This window comes from Rhinatrema bivittatum, chromosome 3 (assembly GCF_901001135.1).
Source record: "Rhinatrema bivittatum chromosome 3, aRhiBiv1.1, whole genome shotgun sequence".
In the NCBI taxonomy this organism is placed as follows: Eukaryota; Metazoa; Chordata; class Amphibia; order Gymnophiona; family Rhinatrematidae; genus Rhinatrema; species Rhinatrema bivittatum.
This window is the reverse complement of record NC_042617.1, coordinates 217,023,304-217,048,136: the sequence shown is the minus strand read 5'-3', so window position 1 is coordinate 217,048,136 and position 24,833 is coordinate 217,023,304. Positions and strand designations below refer to the sequence as shown.

The following is a 24,833-nucleotide window of genomic DNA, read 5'->3' as shown; positions in this document are numbered from 1 at the left end:
CGTTACATAAATTATGCAGCATAACTATTTAAAACAAACAGATTGGATAATGCAGACCTTTTCAGTTCACAGATTAATTCATATAGCCTCTGTCTGAATTGGGCCTGTAGTCTTTCCTAAGTGAACAATATGTACAGCACTGTGAACTAGCTGCCGGTGGCCTATGTGCACAGCTGTGCTATTACTTCTCACTCCAGCAAAAACAGATGGACACTATCAAAGTAGTTCATATGCATGTACCTCTCTAACCCCTCATTACTCTCCTAGAAATATAGCACCAGTACTACTAAACCCAGGGGGGAAAGAGAGGGAGGATGGTGTGAAGTGAGTAATTGGTGAAACAAAATGCTTTTCAATGTGATATGCAGTAAAACCTATTGTAATAAAATGTTTGTATACATATGCATATCTGTGCATATACAGAGACACATCACATACACATAATTCATTCAAATAGAAAACTGATAGTATAAAGTATAATCCTCACCATTGTAAAATAAAAAATATTTAAAACTTTTTTTGTATAAAATCATAAAGCACAAGTTAGCAATTTGTTTTTCAATGTGATGTTTCATCTTAAGAGTGATGTAGTCTTTTTTAGCATTTTAAGAATCAATGTAACAAAAGAAGGAAAAAGTAAAAAAAAAAAAGTTAGAAAAGCCAGCATAGGGTCTGTCAGCAGAAGCAGGAGAGTCAAATGGATTGTTTTGTTTGTTGTATGCTCATTGGCACCTCCAGTCCTGTGCGCAAAGTCACCTGTAAAAAAAAAATAAAAAAAAAAATATATATATATATTTATTGAAACATTACTAACTGCTTTGGACTAAGATGCACATTTATAGGAATAACTTAAAAAGTCTATAAAGGCAAACAGTTGTCAATATTCATGATAGAACATTTCAGAATTATGTTAAAGGGGACAGATTTTAGTTGAGGTTTGACAGAGACAGAGCATTAATACTAATCTTATTTTCACCTAGAAATAAAACAATGCTTTTACTGGGATTAAGCCGGACATGCACATGACGAATAAGAGTAGCTTATGTCTGGCTTAATCCTAAGTGCTTTCATTTTTACTTTTATTTTTATTTTATTATTTTTGGCTTCTTTTTATTCTTATTTGCTTTTTTAATCAAGTAGCCTTTTTCATTTATGTTGTTATTTAATTAACATATACTTTTTTCTATTGTTTAATATTTTATTTATTGCAGAAACATTGGATATCAGTGACGATGTGTATTTGGCAGCCCTAACATTATATGTCTGATTATTTCTCTTATAACTAGGTAACTATTACTTTATTATTATTGTCACATTTTTGGAATGAGGGCCCCCTAGGTTAATTTGCTTGACAGGAACATAAGAACATGCCATATTGGGTCAGACCAAGGGTCCATCAAGCCCAGCATCCTGTTTCCAACAGTGGCCAATCCAGGCCATAAGAACCTGGCAAGTACCCAAAAACTAAGTCTAATCCATGTTACTGTTGCTAGTAATAGCAGTGGCTATTTTCTAAGTCAACTTAATTAATAGCAGGTAATGGACTTCTCCTCCAAGAACTTATCCAATCCTTTTTTAAACACAGCTATACTAACTGCACTAACCACATCCTCTGGCAACAAATTCCAGAGTTTAATTGTGCATTGAGTGAAAAAGAACTTTCTCAGATTAGTTTTAAATGTGCCACGTGCTAACTTCATGGAGTGCCCCTTAGTCTTTCTATTATCTGAAAGCGTAAATAACCGATTCACATCTACCCATTCTAGACCTCTCATGATTTTAAACACCTCTTTCATATCCCCCCTCAGCTGTCTCTTCTCCAAGCTGAAAAATCCTAACCTCTTTAGTCTTTCCTTATAGGGGAGCTGTTCCATTCCCCTTTGGTTGCCCTTCTCTATACCTTCTCCATCACAATTATATCTTTTTTGAGATGCGGCGACCAGAATTATACACAGTATTCAAGGTACAGTCTCTTTATATTGTGGTCTACTTACACAATCAAATTATTATTTTTATTTTTTATGTATTATTTATATATTTACATTATTTTTTATATATTTGCATTTTTAAGTTTTTAGTATAATATTTTTTATTTTTATTCACATAGGTACCATTTTTATCTAAGATTTGGATATATTTGATAAATGACTATGATGGATTAATATTTGTAACTTTTACATATAAATATACAAATGTCTGGTTAACTTGTTGACATACATATATGATTGAAATAAGGAGACAGCTGTGTATACAGCACTAACATCATAGGTAAACCCCGCTGAATTACATTTTCATATGTCATAATATATTTGTGTATCACATCATTCATTAATGTATGTGTTCAATATTTATGTTTAAATTTATTTCAATTCATTTTATTTCAGTTTTTTATTATTTATATATATTTCTTATGTCTCATTTATATGTTTTATTTGTTTTGTCTACATATCCCCTGAAGCAGCTCACAATAGAGCGAAACTCGGCCTGAGTCGGGCTTTTTATTATGTTTTGTGTGGTAATAAAGAATCCTTTGTGTATAACCGGTCTCCTGCTTTTGGTCACTACCCGCTATTTTGGATCGGTTTCCAGTTTGTTTCTTTGGACCTTCTCTCTTATGTATAAGTATGCACTTCTGCTCAGGTTGAGGGAGACAAACAGTGCCAAAAAGTCGTCACATGATCATGACCATCTAACCGGGAACGTTCCACCCATGGTGTCAACAAAAGACTTCGTGTCAGGCATAGTATTGCACAGCAAGGGTTGTCTATACTATACCTGACACATGTCATAATCACGTGACCACGTTTTGACACTGTAGTCTCCCTCAGACTGAGCATTTAAACACTGACATAAACATTGGGTTTCTCTGATGTCACCTTTCTTTTTCAATTGTTTGAACTTTCAGTAAGTCTATTCTTTATTTATTTAGGGGTTTTTATATACCGCAGTACGTAAAAATACATCACCGCGGTTTACAATTAACAATAATTTACAACAGGCTTTACAGATAACAGGTATATACGATAACAGGCAGTACAGTTAGTAAACCATAAATTAATATAATGTTTTACATACAAAAAAAAAAAAAAAAAAGATTTCGGAAGAAACTAAAAATCATTTACGAACTAACACCACAACTTTAGAGCATAATATTCAATAATAGAGCTGGTAGAAGCCACAGGACGTAAATTGAACAAAGGAATATTCTATTATTTTGAAACTAATTGAAGGATTCTAAACAGGGATAGTGCAGGAGAACAGAGTGAGGATTAAATTTTTGGGGAGAAATATAGGGTCGTAGGGACAAGGAGCAGGGAGTTAATGTGGGTAGAATATTAATTGTCAATTCGGATTAATCAGATATCATAGTGTGAAGGCTTGTTCAAACAACCACGTTTTCAGTCCTTGCTTGAATTTTTTATGGCAGTGTTCCAGACGCAGGTCAGTGGGCATCTTGTTCCATAAGTTAATTCCAGCTATGGAGAAAGCGCGGTCTCTTGTGGTAACGTGTTTGATATGTTTCATTGGTGCAGATGCCAGTTTAGCTTGATGGATATTTCTTATTGGTCTCTTGGAGGTATGAAAAACGAAATGCTCCGAGAACCATTGCATCTCTTGGTTATGGACCGACTTATGAATAAGGGAGAGAACTTTAAAGATAATCCTAGAAGCTACAGGCAGCCAATGCAGGAACATGAGAGCAGGTGTAATGTGATCATGGTGGCGGGTATTAGTGATTAATCGTGCTGCAGCATTCTGTAGCATCTGTAATGGTTGAATAGAGTTTTTAGGGAGACCTAAAAGTAAAGCGTTACAATAGTCAAGTTTTGGCAGTATGGTAACTTGCAACACAGTCCGGAAGTCTTGTGGATGTAGGAGGGGTTTAATTCTTTTTAGAGTGTGAAGTTTGAAAAAACCATTTTTGATAGTGGTCGAGATGAATTTCTTTAAGGAAAAATGGTTGTCAATTATGATGCCAAGACTGCGGACATGCTGTAGTTGGGGAAGGACTGAAGTTGTGAGATGGGAAGAGTTAGAGGAAATGTTATTGTGTGGCGTGATGACAATGAGTTCAGTTTTGGACGTGTTTATTGCTAGGAAATTTTCTGTGAGAAGCTTTTTTATTTCAGCCAGGGCTGCTTCCCAAGTTTTCAGTGCATTAGAGAGGGAATCGTTGATAGGAATGAGAATCTGAACGTCATCAGCATATATGAAATGACGGAGATTCAGTTTTGCTAGGAGTCGACAGAGAGGGGATAGGTAGATGTTGAACAGAGTTGATGAAAGCGAAGAACCTTGTGGTACACCTTGTAGAAGATTTCTGGGTTTAGATATTTGGGATCCTAACTTGACACTGTATGTCCTGTCTTTCAGGAAAGATTGGATCCAGAATAACGTAGTGCCAGTGATGCCGATTTGAGAGAGGAGTGTCAAGAGGATATTATGATTCACCGTATCAAATGCCGAGGAAATATCAAGTAGGGCAAGAATGTATGATTGTCCAGAATCTAGTGTTTTTAGAATAGAGTCTGAAAGGGATACTAGAAGCGTTTCAGTGCTATGGTTCTTATGGAATCCATATTGTGACAGGAAGAGTAATCGGTTATCATCTAGATAGTCAGTGAGTTGTTTGTTGATTACTTTCTCTATGATTTTTGACAAGAAAGAAGGTTTGAGACTGGACGATAATTGGCGGGTTCAGATGGATCCAGATCTGGTTTTTTGAGCGTGGGCTTTATTATTGCATGCTTGAGTTGTGTAGGGAAAATACCAGTCGATATAGATTTGTTTATAATGTTGGAAATGGGAGGAGCAATCCTTGTAGGGATGGAAAGGAGTGTTTTTGTCGGCATGATATCAATAGGGTGCAATGCAGGTTTTATCTTTTTTAGTATAGCTTCAATTTCTGATGCAGTCGTGTTTTCAAAATTAGCGAGAGATGGAGAGGTGATCATTGTGCTTGTGGGTAGCAGGGATGCCTGAGGATGATGTGTAGTAAAGCGCGCCATGATATTAGAAACCTTGTCATAGAAGTATGTAGCTAGTTTCTCACATTTATTTTTATCGTCATTTTCTGGTTTGCTATTTGATGGTGGGGTAATAATGTTAGCAACATATTGGAATAATGCACGCGGGTTGAACTGGTACTGATGAATCTTAGAAGTGTAGTAGTTTTTCTTTGCTTCATCAGTTGTTTTATGATACTTATTGAGTAGAGATTTGAATTTTTGAAGATGTGTTGGGTCTTGGTTTTTACGCCATATCTTCTCCAGTTTACGGAGTTCGCGCTTCATCATTCTAAGATCCGATGTGTACCATGGTTTTTTATCTTTTATATCAGAGCTGATTTCTTTCGTTAGTAGAGGACAGAGTCGATTAGAAATGCAGCTGGTGAGTTTATGCCATGAGGTACAAGCCGTATTGGCATCTGAGAGATCTAATTTATGGAGGTCTTCTGTTATAGCTTCGATAATATCATCTGTTTGGCATTTTTTTCTGAATTCAATGGTTCTTTTCTTTGATTGTGTTGTATGGGGGTTACAGTTAATGGAGCAGCGCGAGTCAACTCTGAAGTGGTCTGACCATGGTATAGGTGTGCATTGGGGTTGGTCAGGGTGTACGAGAGAGTTCGTGAAGATAACGTCCAGAGTATGGCCAGCCTTGTGTGTTGGGCCTGATACAATTTGTTTGAATCCGATGGCATTAAGTGTAGCAAGAGTGGCATCACATGCAGGTGTTGGCGGGGAACGGTCAAAATGGAGGTTTAGATCTCCAAGTATGATGGCTGGTATGCTGATGTCAATATTTTTTGTAATGTATTCCGTAAGAATTGAAGGATTTTTTTCCAATATGCCAGGGGGTGCATAAATTAGGCAAATTTGAAGGCTTTTTGATTTAAAGAGACCAATTTCTATCTTATGAGGAGGAGTGGTGTGTTGCAGTGAGAGGTTGAACTTCTTTTTTGCTGCTAGGAGAAGTCCCCCTCCTTTCTTTTTAGGTCTTTAATACGTTAAAGACTTTTTAGGTCTTTTTAGGTCTTTTTAGGTCTTTAATACGTTATAGTGTTATCTATTCTGTGCTAGTCAGTTACCAAATAGCAAATACTGTACAATGGGCTTTGCTCTATTGACTTTTATTTTCTATTTTTTGATTTCTCTAGAATGCGATATAGACTGGAAGTAAGAAAATATATACAAAAAGTAATATTGTTTTCCCTGACGCAAACGGTCTGCAAATAACTAACCTTTGGGTGAGTCAGAAATTTGCAAGTTATTTGTCACTCAGTAGCCTGTAATAATATATGTTGTATTTATATTATGTATAGATTTACTCACTATGTAATCTTATTTTTATTTCTGTTATCAGAGTTACTTTTATCCTTTACAGTTAAACATTTGCAGAGTTGTGGCAAGATTATTTTTATATTCATTTATGTTTGATGCCATATTTTTTGTTCCTTTACTAAAACAGTGTATTGTTTGTTATATTTAGGTTGTTGGTCCCTCCCAACTCAGTTGTTGTTCGAAACACGGTCTATGTCAAGGGACCGTGCAACTCATAACAAGCTTGCAATATCCTGTGGTACATCTGTGAGACTACAAATAAAAACCTCTTGAAGACATTTGATATTTTTCTGCCCTATCATATTTTGATTTTATAAATTTAACAAAATCATGAACAGGGCAAAGCAGCAAGATGGGGAAAAATTGCAGACCCATGAAGACAAAATGGCACCGGAAGTAGGAGCCAGAGCAGAGAGACTTTCGTAGTCAATGCTTTTGGAATTGACACGGGCTGTCTTTGTAGCCGTGGACAGATCAGTTGCAGAAGCTGCAATTATCTGTAGTCAAGCTTCAGGAGAAGGTAGATAACTTTAATGAAGCTAGATACTTCACTTAGAAGCAGTTCCAGCACTGCTGTCTACATTAATGGTGGGGGTGGAAGGGAAATAGAACCAAAAGATTACTAAAGGCCAAGAGTAACAGATAAGTATGAAAGAGAAGAAAAAAAACTGTGAAAGCTTGCTGGGCAGACTTGGATGGGCCATTTGGTATTCTTCTGCCATCATTTCTATGTTTCAAACATCCATCACAAACTTGGCGCAATCTGTTTCCACCCATGAGGAAAGGCTGGGAACAACTGACAATTCTGATGCGCAGCTCCAAACAAAAACAGCTATGTGGATGCACACATGCATGCACATGTATTTTACTGTATATCATGCATGCACACTAAATAACATGCACATATATCTTCCCAACAACATGCTCACATATCTAAAAATATGTGGCACATATTTTAAATATATCTGGATACGTTTTTACTTATCCAAGTAAGTGGCGACAAAAGTCTAGCTAGGTAGCATTGTGGTAACTTATCTGGGTAAATAGCACTCTAACACCTAATCGGCAGAGTAAGGTCTAGATTCATCAAAATGCTATAAATTTCATTAGGATAATTTTTGAGTTACTCAACTGTGTGCTTTGCTAGGTATGTTAAATGTATCATGCCCTGTGATAGACAGGCTTTTTTTTTTATTTTGGAAAGGGGAGGGGGGGGGAGAGAGAGAGAGAGACTCTTTATAAGGCTCTCATAGTAGTCAACTATTTATACCATTATAGGAGGGTCCTCTAGCAACTTGAGGTGAGATTTTGTTGGTGAACTAGGGTTTTGGAGCCAGTTTTACATCACAGTCAGACATAGGAAGACTGGATGTGATTTGGCATGAAGAAAAGATACCAAAGATTAGATTTCTACAATGTTCTCTTGCCCTAGCTTGATGCATCTCTACCTGGGTACTATCAAGCTGTGGGGGGTGGGGGGTTCAATATTCTCCTTTTGAATGATGTCATGCCTTTGTTGTTTTTATGTTGTTGCCCGTGCAGGATCTTATCTCTATGCTGTGGAGAGGTGGGGACTCCGGCTGGGAGGGTCCTTCTCCCCAACTTAATGCCGCCTTGCCTCGGATCTTTGTCTGGGTTACAGTTTTTTTGGGTTTTTTTGAATGATTGATTAAGCAAGGCACGCATATCTACTCCTGGAATGTTTATGTTTATGTTTATGTTTATGTTATCCACTCTCCGATAAAGAGATTCCTGCAGGAGATGCACCTTACTGACCCAGAACATAAAATATTGCACCACAGCTGGGCGGGGGAAGTCTATTTTGCCTCCGCCACATCCAGATCGGCTGGGGTAGCCATTCTGTTCCATAAAAACCTCCCCCTGCAGGTACAGAAGGAAATCAAGGACCCCCCTGGGTGTTATGTAGTTTTAATAGCAGAATTAAACCATATGCCCATGGTCCTCTGCAATCTTTATGCTCCCAATATGTACAATCCCCTTTTTTTTCAGGAGATTTACAATACACTACTACCTTATGTTTCACACAGGCGGGAGGAGATTTTAATGCAGTACAGGATCCTTCCTTAGACAAGTCTCCGGCCACTACTACAGATCGGGGGCTTAGCAAAGGCATCACCCTTTTAGAGAATGCACTCCATCTGGTTGACACGTGAAGGACCTTACACCCCTTAGAAAAAGAGTTTACAAACCTATCTAGGGCCCACTCTACCTATTACAGACTTGACTATCGTTTGGTAAGCGCACATGCCTTTTCAAAAATCACAGATACTTGTATTGATGAAATCATATTCTCAGACCATGCACCTGTATGGATTGACCTGTCAGGGCCCACTAATAAGCAGTCACTGTATCCCTGGAAATTTCCATATTTTTTGGCCGATGACCCCCACTTTCAGGATTTCCTCCATTCTAAGTGAAGAGAATTCGCAGACCTGAATCGAGCCCAGATGATCCGGTGCTTTTTTGGTATACTGCCAAGGCAGTATTGCGGGGAGACATAATATCTTACTTAGCCCATCATCGGAAAATACTGGACAAACGCTTGTTAGGAGCTCAATTGCAACAGGCATAAAAGGGCCCTGATAAAAAACTCACACCCGGGACAACCATGAGCGCTTTCTATCTATTCAAATGGCACTGAATTCCCTCATTCATCAATGAGCAAACAAAAGCATTATATATTACCAGTTTAAATTGTTCCAATATGGTAACAAATCAGGGAAGTTACTGGCCAATTTGATTCAAACTGCATGTAGCCTAGGCACATAGCAAAGCAACCAGAGAAAGAGCATTTTCCATCGCCTGCCCCAAAATATGGAACTCCCTCCCAAAAGATTTGAGAACCCAACCTAACCTCAAAACATTCAAGAAGGATCTAAAAACATGGCTGTTTTACAAAGTCTTCATTGACAATCAAGTATCACAACAGCCAAACACTCAACAGAACTACCAACCAAAACCACGCAAAAACAAGACTTCAACCAGCAGCAAGCAAACCCTTTTCATACAAAAATGATCTTATGTCGGACTATAAAAAAAGAATAACTTTACGTTTAACTAATTTCACCACCCTTGTAACCCTCCTTTCCCCTCTCTTTCTAATTACCCCCTCCGAAGCCCATCCCCCCCCCTTTTTCCTATCCCCTTCCTTTAATCCTTACCCACTCCGATCCCTTTTAACCGTTCATTTTTGAATATAATGGGCCGGATTTTAAAAGGGTTACGCGCATAAGGTACGCGTGTAACCCTTTTAAAAAACCCCTGCGCACGCCGAGCCTGTTTTGCATAGGCTTGGCGGTGCGTGCAAGCCCCAGGACGCGCGTAAGTCCCAGGGCTTGCCTGGGGGGGCGTGTCGGGGGGCGTGTTGGGAGTGACGAGGCATTTTCGGGGCATGTCCGAGGGTGTGTTTCCGGCTCGGGAGCATTTTGGGGGTGTGGCCGAGTGCCCCGACACAGCGGCCTGTGTTGGGGCCTGCCGCGCTGGTGCGTGTAAGTTACTACTGCCCGGAGGCAGTAGTAACTTTTAAGATAAAGGTAGGGAGGGGGTTTAGATAGGGCCGGGGGGGAGGGTTAGGTAGGGGAAGGGAGGGGAAGGTGCGGGGGGGTGAATGAAAAGTTCCCTCCGAGGTCGCTCTGATTTCGGAGTGGCCTTGGAGGGAACGGGCAGTGCGTGCAGGGCTCAGCGCTCGCAAGGTGCACAAATGTGCACCCCCTTGCGCGCGCCGACCCCGGATTTTATAAGATACGCGTGGCTACGTGCGTATCTTATAAAATCCAGCATACTTTTGTTCGCGCGTGCGTAGATTTGTAAAATCTACCCCACTATGTATCCTGATGAATCCTTAATTCGCATATGTTAAGATACTAACTACCATTTGAATCTTGTAAACCATTGTGATGGCTTCACCGAACGACAGTATATAAAACTCAACAAACAAATAAATAAATAAATAGCTGCTTTGAGGACTCCAGCAGGTCAGGTGGTGAATAATACCCCAGAGATATTAAATAGTTTTCGGGAATATTATCCAATGTATACACTTCTGAGGGGAGGAATACAAATTGTTATGCCGAATTTAAATCTCATATCACTTTACCACACATTAGTGCAGACCAACGCACATGGCAGAACATGCCCTTCACCGCGGAAGAGGTCACAGCGGCTATTAAGCAGGCAAAAGTCTCAAAGCCCCCAGGCCGGACGGGTTTACTGCAGAACCCTTCTAAATTTTGACCAAAAATTGCTGGCAAAAATATTGGCAGACCGACTGGCTATCATTTTGCCTTCTCTAATTGCCCCAGGGCAAGTTGGCTTTGTCTGTAAGCTCTACGCGTTAACCAACATCCATAAGGTGCTCAATGCAATGGCACTATGCGGGAGAGCTGAAGAACCCTAGTTAGTGGTCAGCTTTGATGCGGAAAAAGCTTTTGACAGGGTTGAGAGGGAATACCTATTCCATTGCCTGAGAGATATGGGTATAGAGGGGCTGTTCTATGATGCCATACAACTGTTATACAAGCATCCTATGGCTGATATTGCCGCAAACGGAGCCTACTCGAGCCCTTTCCCAATTTACAGAGGAACTAGACAGGAGTGCCCCCTCTCCCCTTTGCTTTTTATTTTAGCTCTGGAGCCTCTCCTGCTTTTGATCCAGTCTACTAACTCGATAAGAGGGGTCAAATTTTGTGACATAATTTTCAAATATATGGCTTTTGCTGATGATATCTCAGTATTCCTGACGGACCCTCAGTGCTCCCTATCATAATTACTATTAGTTTTCAGGTGTACGGAGCCTTCTCTGGTCTTCGCTTAAATCGGGATAAATCTGAAGCTTTGGCCTTCCCAGACACTCTTAAGAAGAGTTGGGGTGATACCTTTCCCTTACACTGGGCCGGAGACTCTATCCGCTACCTTGGAGTTCAACTGTCCACAAATTTAACACTTCTCTACGGGCTTAATGTTGCCCCAGTTTTACGTCTCTCACAAGATAAAATGCGGGCATGGAAAGATTTACCGCTATCCCTGGGGGGTAAACCTGTTCAAGATGGCCCTTTTGCCGAAATGGCTCTATGTGCTCAAATTTGCCCCTTAGACTTAAGCCCAAGGACCCTTTAGCCATAAGTAAAGCCCTACATTCCTTTTTGTGGAAAGGTAAAAAGACACGCATATCTCTGAGGTGGTTACAAGGGGGGTGGGGGAGGGGAGGCATGGGTGTTCCTAACATTGCTCTTTACAACATAGCCTATTTGTAAACATTGAGCCAGAGAGGGCATAAGTTTCCCTGTTAGATCTGTTAGTCTTTCTATTATCTGAAGGAGTAAATAACCGATTCACATCTACCCATTCTAGACCTCTCATGATTTTAAACACCTCTATCATATCCCCCCTCAGCTGTCTCTTCTCCAAGCTGAAAAGTCCTAACCTCTTTAGTCTTTCCTTATAGGGGAGCTGTTCCATTCCCCTTATCATTTCGGTTGCCCTTCTCTGTACCTTCTCCATCACAATTATATCTTTTTTGAGATGCGGCGACCAGAATTATACACAGTATTCAAGGTAAGGTCTCTTTATATTGTGGTCTACTTACACAATCAAACTATTATTTTTATTTTTTATGTATTATTTATATATTTACATTATTTTTTATATATTTGCATTTTTAAGTTTTTAGTATAATAATTTTTATTTTTATTCACATAGGTACCATTTTTATCTAAGATTTGGATATATTTGATAAATGACTATGATGGATTAATATTTGTAACTTTTACATATAAATATACAAATGTCTGGTTAACTTGTTGACACCATGATTTTATACATTCTGCCAAGGGTTATATTCAAGTTATGACTTACCTGCAGTATACATATATGATTGAAATAAGGAGACAGCTGTGTATACAGCAGTAACATCATAGGTAAACCCTGCTGAATTACAAGATTTGGTGAGACCAATTGCCACTTGGTAATAGTGATCATAATATGATCAAATTTGAATTAATGACTGGAAGGGGGACAGTAAGCAAATCCACGGCTCTAGTACTAAACTTTCAAAAGAGAAACTTTGATAAAACGAGAAAATAGAAAAAAACTGAAAGGAGCAGCTACAAAGGTAAAAAGTGTGCAATTACCTTGGTCACACTGGCAGACCCATATTGCTACAACAATCGCTTCGCTACGAGATTATTTTTTGATTAAAAAATACCGCACTAAAAACGCTGTCTCAATTGACCACATAGTGTGTATTAAAGGCTAACAAGAAAGGTGCTTACGATTCGATGTGTTGAAAGATATCTAGTCACAAAACGGCAGGTTCTGTCTCTCTCCGATCGTGGTAGGAAAGTATGAAAAACGCCGGCAGACTTCACCGTAGCAAAGCGATTGTTGTAGTAATATGGGTCCGGGTGTCTGCCAGTGTGACCAAGGTAATTTGGATTAACATAATTATATATAAGAGCAGTGCCATATATTTAAATCAATATAATGACTAGGCCTTGCTGTTATATGTGACAAAGCGATATTGAACTATCTACACAAGGATAGTGTTGTGATTTTAAAGTGTTGTCACTTTTTATTCATTTTAAATTTTCCCATTTTTTACAGCACAGCAACATGTTTTAATAACAGTGGGCACAGAATATTATTTGCCGGAGTAACAATTTTTATGTTGGTTAGGCTGTGTTTTGGCAGATTCGGTATAGCGGCTTTCATGTGAACTTCCCATTTCAGAGAAGTGTTTTGCTTGTTTACAGTATTGGTCCAATATAGTTTTTGAGTGATCATGCATAGTCTAGTAATGGAGAACTATGGATACAAGTACAGTCAAAATGATTTTATTTTCATTCGTTTTTATATTTTTTTCACTTTTTCATTTCCCATCAATTTTTCACAGCATTGAAGAGTGTTGTTTGTTTAAATTACACTGCAGCACAAGATATTTCAATCTGCCAGAGGTACTTATAAAAATTTTTTTTTTATGAGATTTGATAATCTTAAACAATTAATTTTTTTGAAGATTTTATTAATTTTTAATCATGTTTTTTATTAACATATTACAGACCATTTGATGCATAATCATATTTTCCAACCCGGATACTCAGAAATCCCAAAATGATAAAGCTGAGGTAAAGGCAATACATTTTTATTATTAACGTGTGATATTTTCCCAGATATACAGTTTTACATATCACTTTCTAGGTTTACATGTTACACCACACATATATATATATGTTTCCATTTTATATGTCTTCCTTCAATTATGTTTTTTATAATTTCTTTTTATTTATTAGTATGTCTAATTTTTGTATGTTGTAGCCCCTGATGCAGCCCCATTGTAAGAGGGCGAAACTCAGCCTGAGTCGGGCTTGTTTAAAGATATCAGTCTCTGTCCAGTAAAGAATCCAGATCGGACATTTGGCTTCTAATTCTGTATTGTTGTGCACTGGTTAGGAAAACGAGGCGCTGATAAATTCAGCGTCCATTTTCTTAACCGGCGGACAGCCACCGACAGCGGAACTCCCTCCCACTCACGCTGTCAAGGAGGCGCTAGGGTCGCATAATCACTCCTAGACAGCGTGAGCCCTAATTTAAATATTGCATCACACCCCCAGGAAAGGTGCCTGGGGGCACGTTATGAAAGCGGGCAGTAAACACACAGTGCCCGCTTTCAGCGCAACTTTTTTGCATCGGCCCCAATGAATGGTTCACAGAAGAGGAATTCAGTTTTGTTAGGGAACTGGGCATCCTTTTGGGGTAAGGGAAGCCTCTTCCAAAAGGACAAGCTCCACTTTAACCAGGATGGAACCAGGCTGCTGGTGCTAACCTTTAAAAAGGAGATAGAGCAGCTTTTAAACTAGGAGAAGGGGGAAAGCCAACAGTTGCTCAGCAATGCATTTTTCAGAGGAAGGTATCTTCAAAGGATACTAATGAAGCAGGAGAGTTAGGGCATTCCAACAGAGAGGTTCCAATAAAAGCAAAAGTAGTCCATGTGACTATAAGTAAAGAACCACTTCAGTTAAAAGATTACAAATTATCCTTGTCAACTGATAAACAGGTTGCTAATACAAGCAAAAAAATCCCCAAACTTTGAAATTTCTGTATGTTAATGCCAGAAGTCTAAGAAGTAAGATGGGAGAGTAAGAGTGTAAAGCACTGAATGAAGAGGTAAGCATAATTGGCATCTCAGAGACCTGGTGGAAGGAGGATACTAATGGAACAATGCTATATCAGGGTACAAACTATATTGCAGAGATAGGGTGGATCAACTTGTTTGGGGGTGGGGGTGTGTGTGACACTTTTATGTTCAGGGTGGCATAGAATCCAACAGAATATTGAAGGAGACTAAATGCACAGTAGAATCTTTATGGGTAGAAATCCCATGTGTGTTGGGTAAGAGTATAGAGATAAGGGTATTCTACTGTTCACCTGGTGAAAATGATCAGAGGACAATGAAATGCTAAGAGAAAAGGAAGTTAACAAACTTGGCAGCACAGTAATAATGAGAGATTTCAATTACCTCAATATTCCCTGGGAAAATGTAACATCAGGACATGCTAGAGAAGTAAAGTTCCTGGATGGAATAAATGATTGATTCATAGAGCAATTGGTTCAGGAACAAAAGGGAGAGGGAGCTATTTTGGATCTAATTCTTAGTGGAACACAGGATTTGGTGCAAGAGGTAACTGTGGTGGGGCCACTTAGCAATTGTGATCATAACATGATCAAATTTGATTTAATGAGTGGAAGGGGGACAATAAGTAAATCCACAGTTCTAGCACTAAACTTTCTGAAGCAGGTCTACAGTTATCCAGCTAACTTAGGCCTAGATTCATCAAATAGCTATAAATATAGCAAAAATAGTGCCCAAGATTTAAAAAAAAAAAAAAAAAAAAGGCGAGGTTAGGATCATTTCCTGTCTACTGCATCGCATAGGCAATTTACGCATGGCGCGTTGCATTATCATGTCATGCATTGTGTCAGCACATACTGTGTTGTGTCAGCGTGTCATGCATCATTTTACATGGCATGCTATTTTGCTATTTTATATATACCAGCTTCCTGCAGCTGCATCTTTGAGGGTGTGTCAGGTGTTTGGAGTGAGGAGAGTAGGTGGTAGTAAGTTGGAGGTAGTTAGCGATATCTGAGTGCGGTGTCCTGTGACTTGTTTATCATCTGTTTCCCTTTCCCTTGGTCTATTGTCTTGATCTGTTCATGTGAAAGTTTTTGTTAGTTTGTCCTGTTTGTCTGTCTGTCTTTGTGTTTGGCTGAGGCAGAGGAGAAGTGAGGCATGGTGGTGAGAAAAAGGAGAGGTGAGGTGTGGTAGTGAAGAGAAGGAGTGGTGAGGTGTGGTGTTGAGGAGTGGACAGAATGGAGCGTGAGAGGCAGGAGGAGAGAGAAGGGAAGGAGGAAGGACAAGGGCAGGATTGCTAGGGGAAGGAGGAGGAATAGGAGTAGCAGTAGGGAAAGGGGCAGGAGTAGAGATAGAGAGGAGGCAAGGGATAGGAGAAGGTGTGAATGGTAAGCAGGCGAGTCCAGTGGGAGGAAGATGATAGGCTAGGGATAGACAGAGAAGGCAGAGTCAGTAGGGCAGGTATGGGGGAGGGGGAGGTAGGGGGAGAGAGGAGTGGGAGCAAGGATGAGGAAAGGGTAGATACCGCTTCGCAAGTAGAAGTGGCACCCCTTTCAGGCAGCCAGGCAGCAGGCAGTGTTCGTTTCAGGGCGTTGAAGTTCAGACCAGAGTTCAACAAAATGATCATCTCTGGGGTCCTGGAAAATGATGCCATGTGGCCAAGACCTCTATGGCAGCTAAGGGCCACATCTGGTGCACCAGATCACTGAAACAGTTGCTAACAAATGGTGTCCAACAGTCTCTAAAACAATCAATCCTACAAAAAAAGGTAATCAACCCTGGTTTACCCCTAAACTAAAACAGATGAAACAGGAGCTACGCCACAGAGAAAATATTTGGCGAAAAACACCCAACTCAACTACCTTGTCTAAATACAAAGGCTTTCTACATCATTATAGGACCTCTATTCTACTAACAAAAAGAGAATTCTACGCCAACAAAATTCATCATTTTCAATACGATGCCCAAGCCCTATTTGCATACGTCACTCAAATCACAAAATCAACTCCTCCACCCATCCCAGACGAACAAGCTCTATCTAAGGCTAATGAACTTGCTTTATTCTTTCAACAAAAGATCCTGAATACGCTCGCCCTTCTTCCACCAAATACTCTACCTCTTACCTCAGACAAGAATCCTCAATCAAGCAAGGGAGCCAAACTTGAAAGCTTCGAATCAATTTCTGTTAAAGAGATTGAATCCCTTCTAAAAAGACAAAAACCATCTAGCCATCCTGCAGATAATATTCCTTCAAATCTCCTGCTTCTCATTCCAAATACGATTGCAAAACCTTTAACAAGTATCATAAATTGCTTTTTAACCCAAGGAAGTTACCCTGACAGCCTAAAAACTGCGTCACTCAAACCCCTTCTCAAGAAACACAATCTAGACCCTAATGTACCTACCAATTTCAGACCCATCTCTAATTTGCCATTTTTAGCCAAAATAACAGAAAAGCTGGTAAACACCCAGCTTTCAGAATACCTGGAAGATCAAAATATCCTACACCCCTCACAATATGGCTTCCGCAAAGCACGCAGCACGGAAACCCTCCTTATCTCACTTACAGATCATATTATAATGGGTCTTGACAAAGGCTACTCCTTTTTATTAATCCTGTTAGACATCTCCGCGGCGTTTGACACCGTCAACCACTCCATTCTTCTGGATCGCCTAACAGACATTGGTATCTCAGGATCTGCCCATAGTTGGTTCAAATCTTTCCCCTACAATAGATCCTTTAAAGTTAAAATCAACAACAAAGAATCGCCATTAACAAAATCCAATGTAGGAGTTCCACAAGGATCTTCCCTTTCCCCAACCCTTTTTAATATTTACCTCCTACCCCTTTGCCAATTGCTATCTGACCTTAATTTAATTCATTATCTGTATGCAGACGATGTACAGATTCTTATTCCTATTACAGAATCTATTTCAAAAGCACTTTCCCACTGGAATAACTGCCTTATATCTATCACTAACCTCCTCAATAGATTAAATCTGGTCTTTAACTCTTCAAAGAGGAGCTCCTCCTCATCTCAGCAAATGAAGAAAATATTCCCATACCATTCCCTCACAACACATTCATCACTCATAAGCAGGTGAGAGATCTAGGAGTAATTCTCGATAATAGACTAAACCTTAAGAAAATGGTTAATACTACATCCAAAGACTGTTTTTACAGACTCCAGGTTCTGAAACGACTCAAGCCACTTCTTTTTTTCAAAGATTTCAGAACAGTACTCCAGGCGTTGTTATTCTCCAAGATTGACTATTGCAGTGCCCTCCTCCTTGGCCTACCCAAATCGACCATTAAACCGCTTCAGATGATTCAAAATGCTGCAGCGAGATTACTGACCAACACCAGCCGCGGAAATCACATCTCACCCATCCTCAGAAACTTACATTGGCTACCGGTAAATTTCAGAATCCTTTACAAAGCAATTACCCTAATACATAAATCCATCCATCACCAACTCCATCTCAGCCTTGAAATACCCTTCAAACTTCATTCCTCCAATAGGCCAATTAGAGATAATCATAAAGGTACTTTGAATTACCCCCCAACTAAAGCCTCACGCCTTTCCTCGACCAAAGACCGAGCTTTTTCAATAGCAGGTCCTTCTATTTGGATCAACATTCCTTCAAGCCTCCGACTAGAACCCTGTCTCACTACGTTCAGAAAAAAACTTAAGACGTGGCTATTCCACCAAGCCTTCGATGATCCTCCAGACAACCCTTAGTCTTCTTTTTCCTCACTTGGACGTAGAAGATTAAAGTCCTACATCCATTCAAACGAAGAACTCTGGCACTTACTGAATAAAGCATCTTTTGCATTAATCCAAATTCCTTTTGGACTATGCTGCTTTAATTATTTTTTGGCCTTTAACTTCCTTCCAGCTCTTAAGCTTCCCAAGTTTTTTATAGGGATGTGAATCGTTTTTCAACGATTAAAATTATCGTCCGATAATGTTTATATCGTCTTAAATCGTTATAGAACACGATACAATAGAAATTCTAACGATTTATCGTTAAAAATCGTTAAATCGTGTTAGTGCGCACTAACTCGAGTTAGTGCGCACTAACTGAAAATGATACAGATAAACACTTTCCAGGTCACTGAAGGTCAGTTAGGAATGAATATGTGTTCCTATTGGCTGGCTGCCCTCTTATCTATTGATGTTACCAAGGTTACCACTGAGGTGATGGTTGGGGGGATGGGAAATGGAACTGGAAACTAACGAACACCAACAGAAAATGAAACAGTGTTCACACTTCCCAGGTCAGTAAAGGTCACTTAGGAATGAATATGTATGTATGTATTCCTATTGGCTGGCTGTGCTCTTATCTATTGATGTTACCAATATGGTTGGGGGGATGTGAAATGGAAACAGTTGGAAGCTTGACAAAAAAAGTAATGTAATGATCAGCACTCACCTGACTAGAACTTGTTTGTTTATTATTTTTGTTAGCAGGCACCTGAAATGCTAGTGCATGTTGAATTTGCCAATCACTGTGCATTTTAGAAAGGTGGTCCTGGCTGGAACTGTACACAGTTCAAATATATGTAATTGATTGTTGGTAAGTGTATTTTTTAAGTAGCCACACTGGCACCAGTATGTTTACTTTTCCTCCTACTTAACTCACTAGCTCAGCTTTGTAAGAAGGGCTTCTCTGCTTGTGTGTTGTTTTTGTTTGGTGTGAGGAGAGCAGAAACATCAGATCTTTATTCAATCTACTACAGTCATCTCTTACAGTGCCCTATCCCTATTAATACCAGGAGTGTTGTGATCTTCCTGCACACAGTGCCCTAACCCTGATACCAGTCTGAGACAGCTCCCTCCCTGCATTACTAGTGAGAGGCTGGCTTCACAGACAGGGGGGAGCTGCCTGACCCTCACTCCTGACTTCCCCCATGTCCCAGCTAGTGAATGGTGTGTGGGTGAGGGGGGGGAGGAGGATGGTGAAGTCTGAGACAGCTCCCTCCCTGCATTACTAGTGAGAGGCTGGCTTCACAGACAGGGGGGAGCTGCCTGACCCTCACTCCTGACTTCCCCCATGTCCCAGCTAGTGAATGGTGTGTGGGTGAGGGGGGGGGGGGGGTGGATGGTGAAGTCTGAGACAGCTCCCTCCCTGCATTACTAGTGAGAGGCTGGCTTCACAGACAGGGGGGAGCTGCCTGACCCTCACTCCTGACTTCCCCCATGTCCCAGCTAGTGAATGGTGTGTGGGTGAGGGGGGGGGGGGGGAGGATGGTGAAGTCTGAGACAGCTCCCTCCCTGCATTACTAGTGAGAGGCTGGCTTCACAGACAGGGGGGAGCTGCCTGACCCTCACTCCTGACTTCCCCCATGTCCCAGCTAGTGAATGGTGTGTGGGTGAGGGGGGGGGGGTGGATGGTGAAGTCTGAGACAGCTCCCTCCCTGCATTACTAGTGAGAGGCTGGCTTCACAGACAGGGGGAGCTGCCTGACCCTCACTCCTGACTTCCCCCATGTCCCAGCTAGTGAATGGTGTGTGGGTGAGGGGGGGGGGGGGGAGGATGGTGAAGTCTGAGACAGCTCCCTCCCTGCATTACTAGTGAGAGGCTGGCTTCACAGACAGGGGGGAGCTGCCTGACCCTCACTCCTGACTTCCCCCATGTCCCAGCTAGTGAATGGTGTGTGGGTGAGGGGGGGGGGGAGGATGGTGAAGTCTGAGACAGCTCCCTCCCTGCATTACTAGTGAGAGGCTGGCTTCACAGACAGGGGGGAGCTGCCTGACCCTCACTCCTGACTTCCCCCATGTCCCAGCTAGTGAATGGTGTGTGGGTGAGGGGGGGGGGGAGGATGGTGAAGTCTGAGACAGCTCCCTCCCTGCATTACTAGTGAGAGGCTGGCTTCACAGACAGGGGGGAGCTGCCTGACCCTCACTCCTGACTTCCCCCATGTCCCAGCTAGTGAATGGTGTGTGGGTGAGGGGGGGGGGGGAGGATGGTGAAGTCTGAGACAGCTCCCTCCCTGCATTACTAGTGAGAGGCTGGCTTCACAGACAGGGGGGAGCTGCCTGACCCTCACTCCTCCGGGGTATTGTGATCTTCCTGCACACAGTGCCCTATCCCTGATACCAGGGGTGTTGTGATCTTCCTGCATGCAGTGCCCTATCCCTATTAATACCAGGAGTGTTGTGATCTTCCTGCATGCAGTGCCCTATCCCTATTAATACCAGGAGTGTTGTGATCTTCCTGCATGCAGTGCCCTATCCCTGATACCGGGATGTGTGCAAGAAGATCACAACACCCCCGGTATCAGGAATAGGGCACTGTGTGCAGGAAGATCACAACACCCCCAGTATCAGGAATAGGGCACTGTGTGCAGGAAGATCACAACACCCCTGGTATTAGGGATAGGGCACTGTGTGCAGGAAGATCACAACACTCCTGGTATTAATAGGGATAGGGCACTGTGTGCAGGAAGATCACAATACCCCTGGTATCAGGGTTAGGGCACAAGTTCTAGTCACATTGACTGATCACATTACTTGTTTTGTCAAGCTACCAACTGTTTCCATTTCCCATCCCCCATATACTGTCAGTAGGAAACTTGGTAACATGAATAAATAAGAGGGCAGCCAATAGGAATACATATTCATTCCTAAACTGACCTTAACTGACCTGAAAAGTGTCAAATTGTATCATTTTCAGTTAGTGCGCACTAACTCCCAGTTAGTGCGCACTAACTCCCGTTAGTGCGCACTAACTCGAGTTAGTGCGCACTAATCGGAAAAAACGATTTTTAACGATTTTTTAACTAAAAAATCGTGCCTAAGACGATTTTCTTGCCCTGCCACACGATTTCTATCGTTAAGACGATATGGAAAACGATTCACATCCCTAGTTTTTTACTCCTTGTTAAATGTAACTTTATCTTATTCTCTTTTCTTGTTAATTACTTTTATTTATTGCTTCTGTTATACCCTTGTTTTATGTAAACCGATCCGATATGGTTTATTTACTATGAAGGTCGGTATAAAAAAGTGTTAAATAAATAAATAAATAAATTGTCCAGGCAATCTCAAGGCACCGTTATCTGACACAAAATGGGGAGCAGGTGGCCCACAGATACCGGCACATAAAGGCCCAGTTAAAGACCAAGGTGGTGAACTGCAACAGGTACATCTGGCAGACTGGCAGTGGAGCTCCTTGTCCGATTGTGCTGACGCCTACGGAGGTGTGCTTCGACAATGGCTGGGACTGGATGTGTTCGAGGGCATGGCAGAGCAGCTGGACATCATGTGAGCTGCAGCTGGTAAGTTCACCTCACATGTAAATGCCAAGGCTGCAACAGTTGTACACATCATTTGGGAAAACGTCAGGGAGAGGTCAAGTGAACTGCCTCACCCAAAATCCTTTCCAGGGACTCTTCTATGACAAAAATGGTTCTATTTTGGGAGACCCATTACATACATATCAGAAAAGGAATAATATGGCTGATATTGTTATTGTACCTGTAAGTTCTATTTAAATTTGATTGTAATCTGCCTTGAGGGCCATTCTTGGAAAAAGGCAGAATATCAAATATTTACAAACAAACAAACAAATAATAAGCTAATTTATTACATGCTTGGAAAAAAACACCACAGGCTGAGTAGTGAGGAAAAAAAGCACCACAGGCTGAGCAGTGAGGAGAGGACGTTGATAGAAGTAACGCAATCCAAAGAGACTTCTGCTGACAGGGAGGCATCATGGTCAGGGCACGATGAGACTGCACAGCAGCTGAAATCATACCATCAAAGAGATGTAATTCCCTTTGCTGCTGGACCACAGGAGCTGTGAGGTCAATCAAAATCAACAGCGTCAGCCAATCAGGCGGCGCACCCTCGCTCCCCGACGCCACCGCAATACTCCCCTCTCCCATCGGACACTGTTAGTAATTTTGATTACCGGCGCATAGGACGCACTCCTTATTTTTCCCCTATTTTGAGGGGAAAGAAGTGCATCCTATACGCCGGCAAATATGGTATGTATCCTTAAACTAGCAGGCAGGCGTAGATGATAGGAGATCAGCCCCAGCTGCTCACTGACAGAAAATGGTCCAATATATTTAAGAGCCAGTCTCATGGAGGGCACTCGAAGGCATATATGGTGCATGCTTAACCACACTCGGTCCCTGGGTCTGAAGAGAGGGGCTGGACGACAGTGCTTGTCTGTAGTCTCCTTGGCAGCATTAGCGGCTTTTTGGAGGTTAACCTGTGTGGTAGTCCACAGAGTGTGGAGTTGTTGAGCTGTGAGCTGGTTTGCCAGGGAAGGCACAGACAGATATAGAGGTAGCGGGGGTCTTGGTTGCTTACCGAAGACTACCTGGAATGGGGAAGTCCCTGTGGCAGAGTGAACATGCATGTTGTGTGAGAATTCTGCCCATGGTAACAGATGCCCAATCGTCCTGGCGGCTCCTGACGAATGAGTGGATAAAGGTCTTCAGACCCCGATTGATCTGCTCGGCCTGGCCATCTCCTTGAGGGTGGAAAGCAGATGTAAAATCCACTTGCACTCTGAATTTCCTGCATAGGGAACGCCAGTACTTTGCCGTGAACTGGGGACCAAGGTCAGATGTAATGTTGTGGGTGGCTGTGGAGACGGAAGACGTGCTGGGTAAAATGTTGGGCCAATTCGGGTGCAGAGGGCAACTTAGGCAGAGGAGTGAAGTGTGCCATCTTGGAGAGCCTATAGACTACAACCCAGATCACCTGGTACCCACTGGACGGAAGTAAGTCCACCATGAAGTCTGTGGAGATATGGGTCCAAGGTTCTTGAGGCACTGGGAGTGGTTGTAGGAGGCCCCATGGCCAACCCGGCAACGGTTTCTGCTGGGCACAGGTCAGGCAGGAGTTGACGTATACCCGGATGTCCTCTGACATCTGAGGCCACCAATAATAGCGAGAATGTAGTTCCATTGTACGGGCTCTGCCAGGGTGTCTGGCGGTGAGTGAATCATGGCCCCAGGATGAAACTTTTTGCCGAAGGTGGAGTGGGACTACAGTTTTTCCCAGAGGTACAGTGCTGGTGGCAGCAAGGAGAACTCTGGCAGGGTCTAGGATGTATTGAGTTAAATCAGGAACATTCTCCGTCTCGTGAAGTCTGGATAGGGCGTCCGCCCTCACATTCTTTGATGCTGGTCGGTAACGTAAAAGGAAGTTGAAACAACTAAAGAAGAGTGACCAGCGGGCCTGGTGGAGGTTCAAACATTGAGCCTTAGTAAGGTATTCTAAGTTTTTGTGATCAGTGTACACCGTGATGGGGTGTTGTGCCCCTCCAGCCATTGCTTCCACTCTTCGTATGCCATCTTAATGGCCAGGAGTTCTTTATCTCCGATTCTGTAATTTCGCTCTACTGAGGTGAATTTACAGGAGAAGTAGGAGCATGGTAAGAGGGCTTCATGACTGAAATACTGGACTGCTCCCACTGCGATGTCCGAGGCATCAACCTCCACTAAGAATAGTTGTGAAGGGTCAGGATGACGGAGGCAGTGTTCACGCAGAAAGGCCTGTTTTAACCCCTCGAAGGCTTGCATGGCTTCTGGAGGCCAGTGTCTGGCATCTGATCCTTTCTTCGTGAGTGCGGTAAGAGGTGCCACAATGTGGGAATACCGTGGGTTGAAGTTCCTGTAGAAGTTATCGAAGCCTAAAAAGCACTGCAGTGAGCGGAGTCCTTAAAAAATGGCGTGGGCCATCCATTGCTCCTACCATGTGATAAGGGCTGGCCAATGGCACTGATAGCCCCTGTCACATGGTAAGGGCAAAGGGCCATCGGCGCCATTTTGATTAGTGGCATCCGATGGCCCAAGAGCAGGAAATCGCTCCCGGGACCCCTGCTGGACCACCAGGTACTTTAGGAAAGTTTTGAGGGGGTCAGGAGGGTGGGGGATTGTAAATAATTAGATCTAAAGGGTCGGGTGGGTTTGGATTTTTTTTTTTCTATGTGCCCTTTCTCCCCCCCCCCCCCCCCCCCCCCCCCAAAATGATAAGAAAACCACACAAAAATTTCATGGGGTTTTCCTATCATTTTCTTGGACCCCCCAATACATGACGGATTAGAAAATATCGTACGATATTTTCATCCATCATAGATGATGCACATCCCTATTACTAGGTATTCATAATGGCCATCATGTGTATTGAAGGCGGTCTTCTATTTGTCCCTGGGCTTAATGCGGACCAGACTGTAGGCCCCGTGGCTATTCAGCTTTGTGAAGATCTTTGTTCCTTGGAGACAGTCCAGTAGTTCCGGGATAAGCGGGAGCGGGTACCTGTCCCGGTGAGTGATTGCGTTAAGCCCATGGTAGTCAATACATGGTCTTAAGGAGCCATC

General features: G+C 42.0%; 1 protein-coding gene across 1 annotated transcript in view; it reads right to left on the bottom strand.

Annotated features, from left to right (window-relative positions):
* Positions 1-303: 303 nt before the first annotated feature.
* The window catches only part of TRIM67 (tripartite motif containing 67), a 257,154-nt gene continuing 232,624 nt past the window's right edge, over positions 304-24,833 (bottom strand). Inside the window, exon 10 of the mRNA XM_029594191.1 lies at positions 304-756. Coding sequence (XP_029450051.1) covers positions 694-756 — 63 coding nt within the window. The 3' untranslated portion in view covers positions 304-693. The remainder of the gene's footprint in view (positions 757-24,833) is intronic.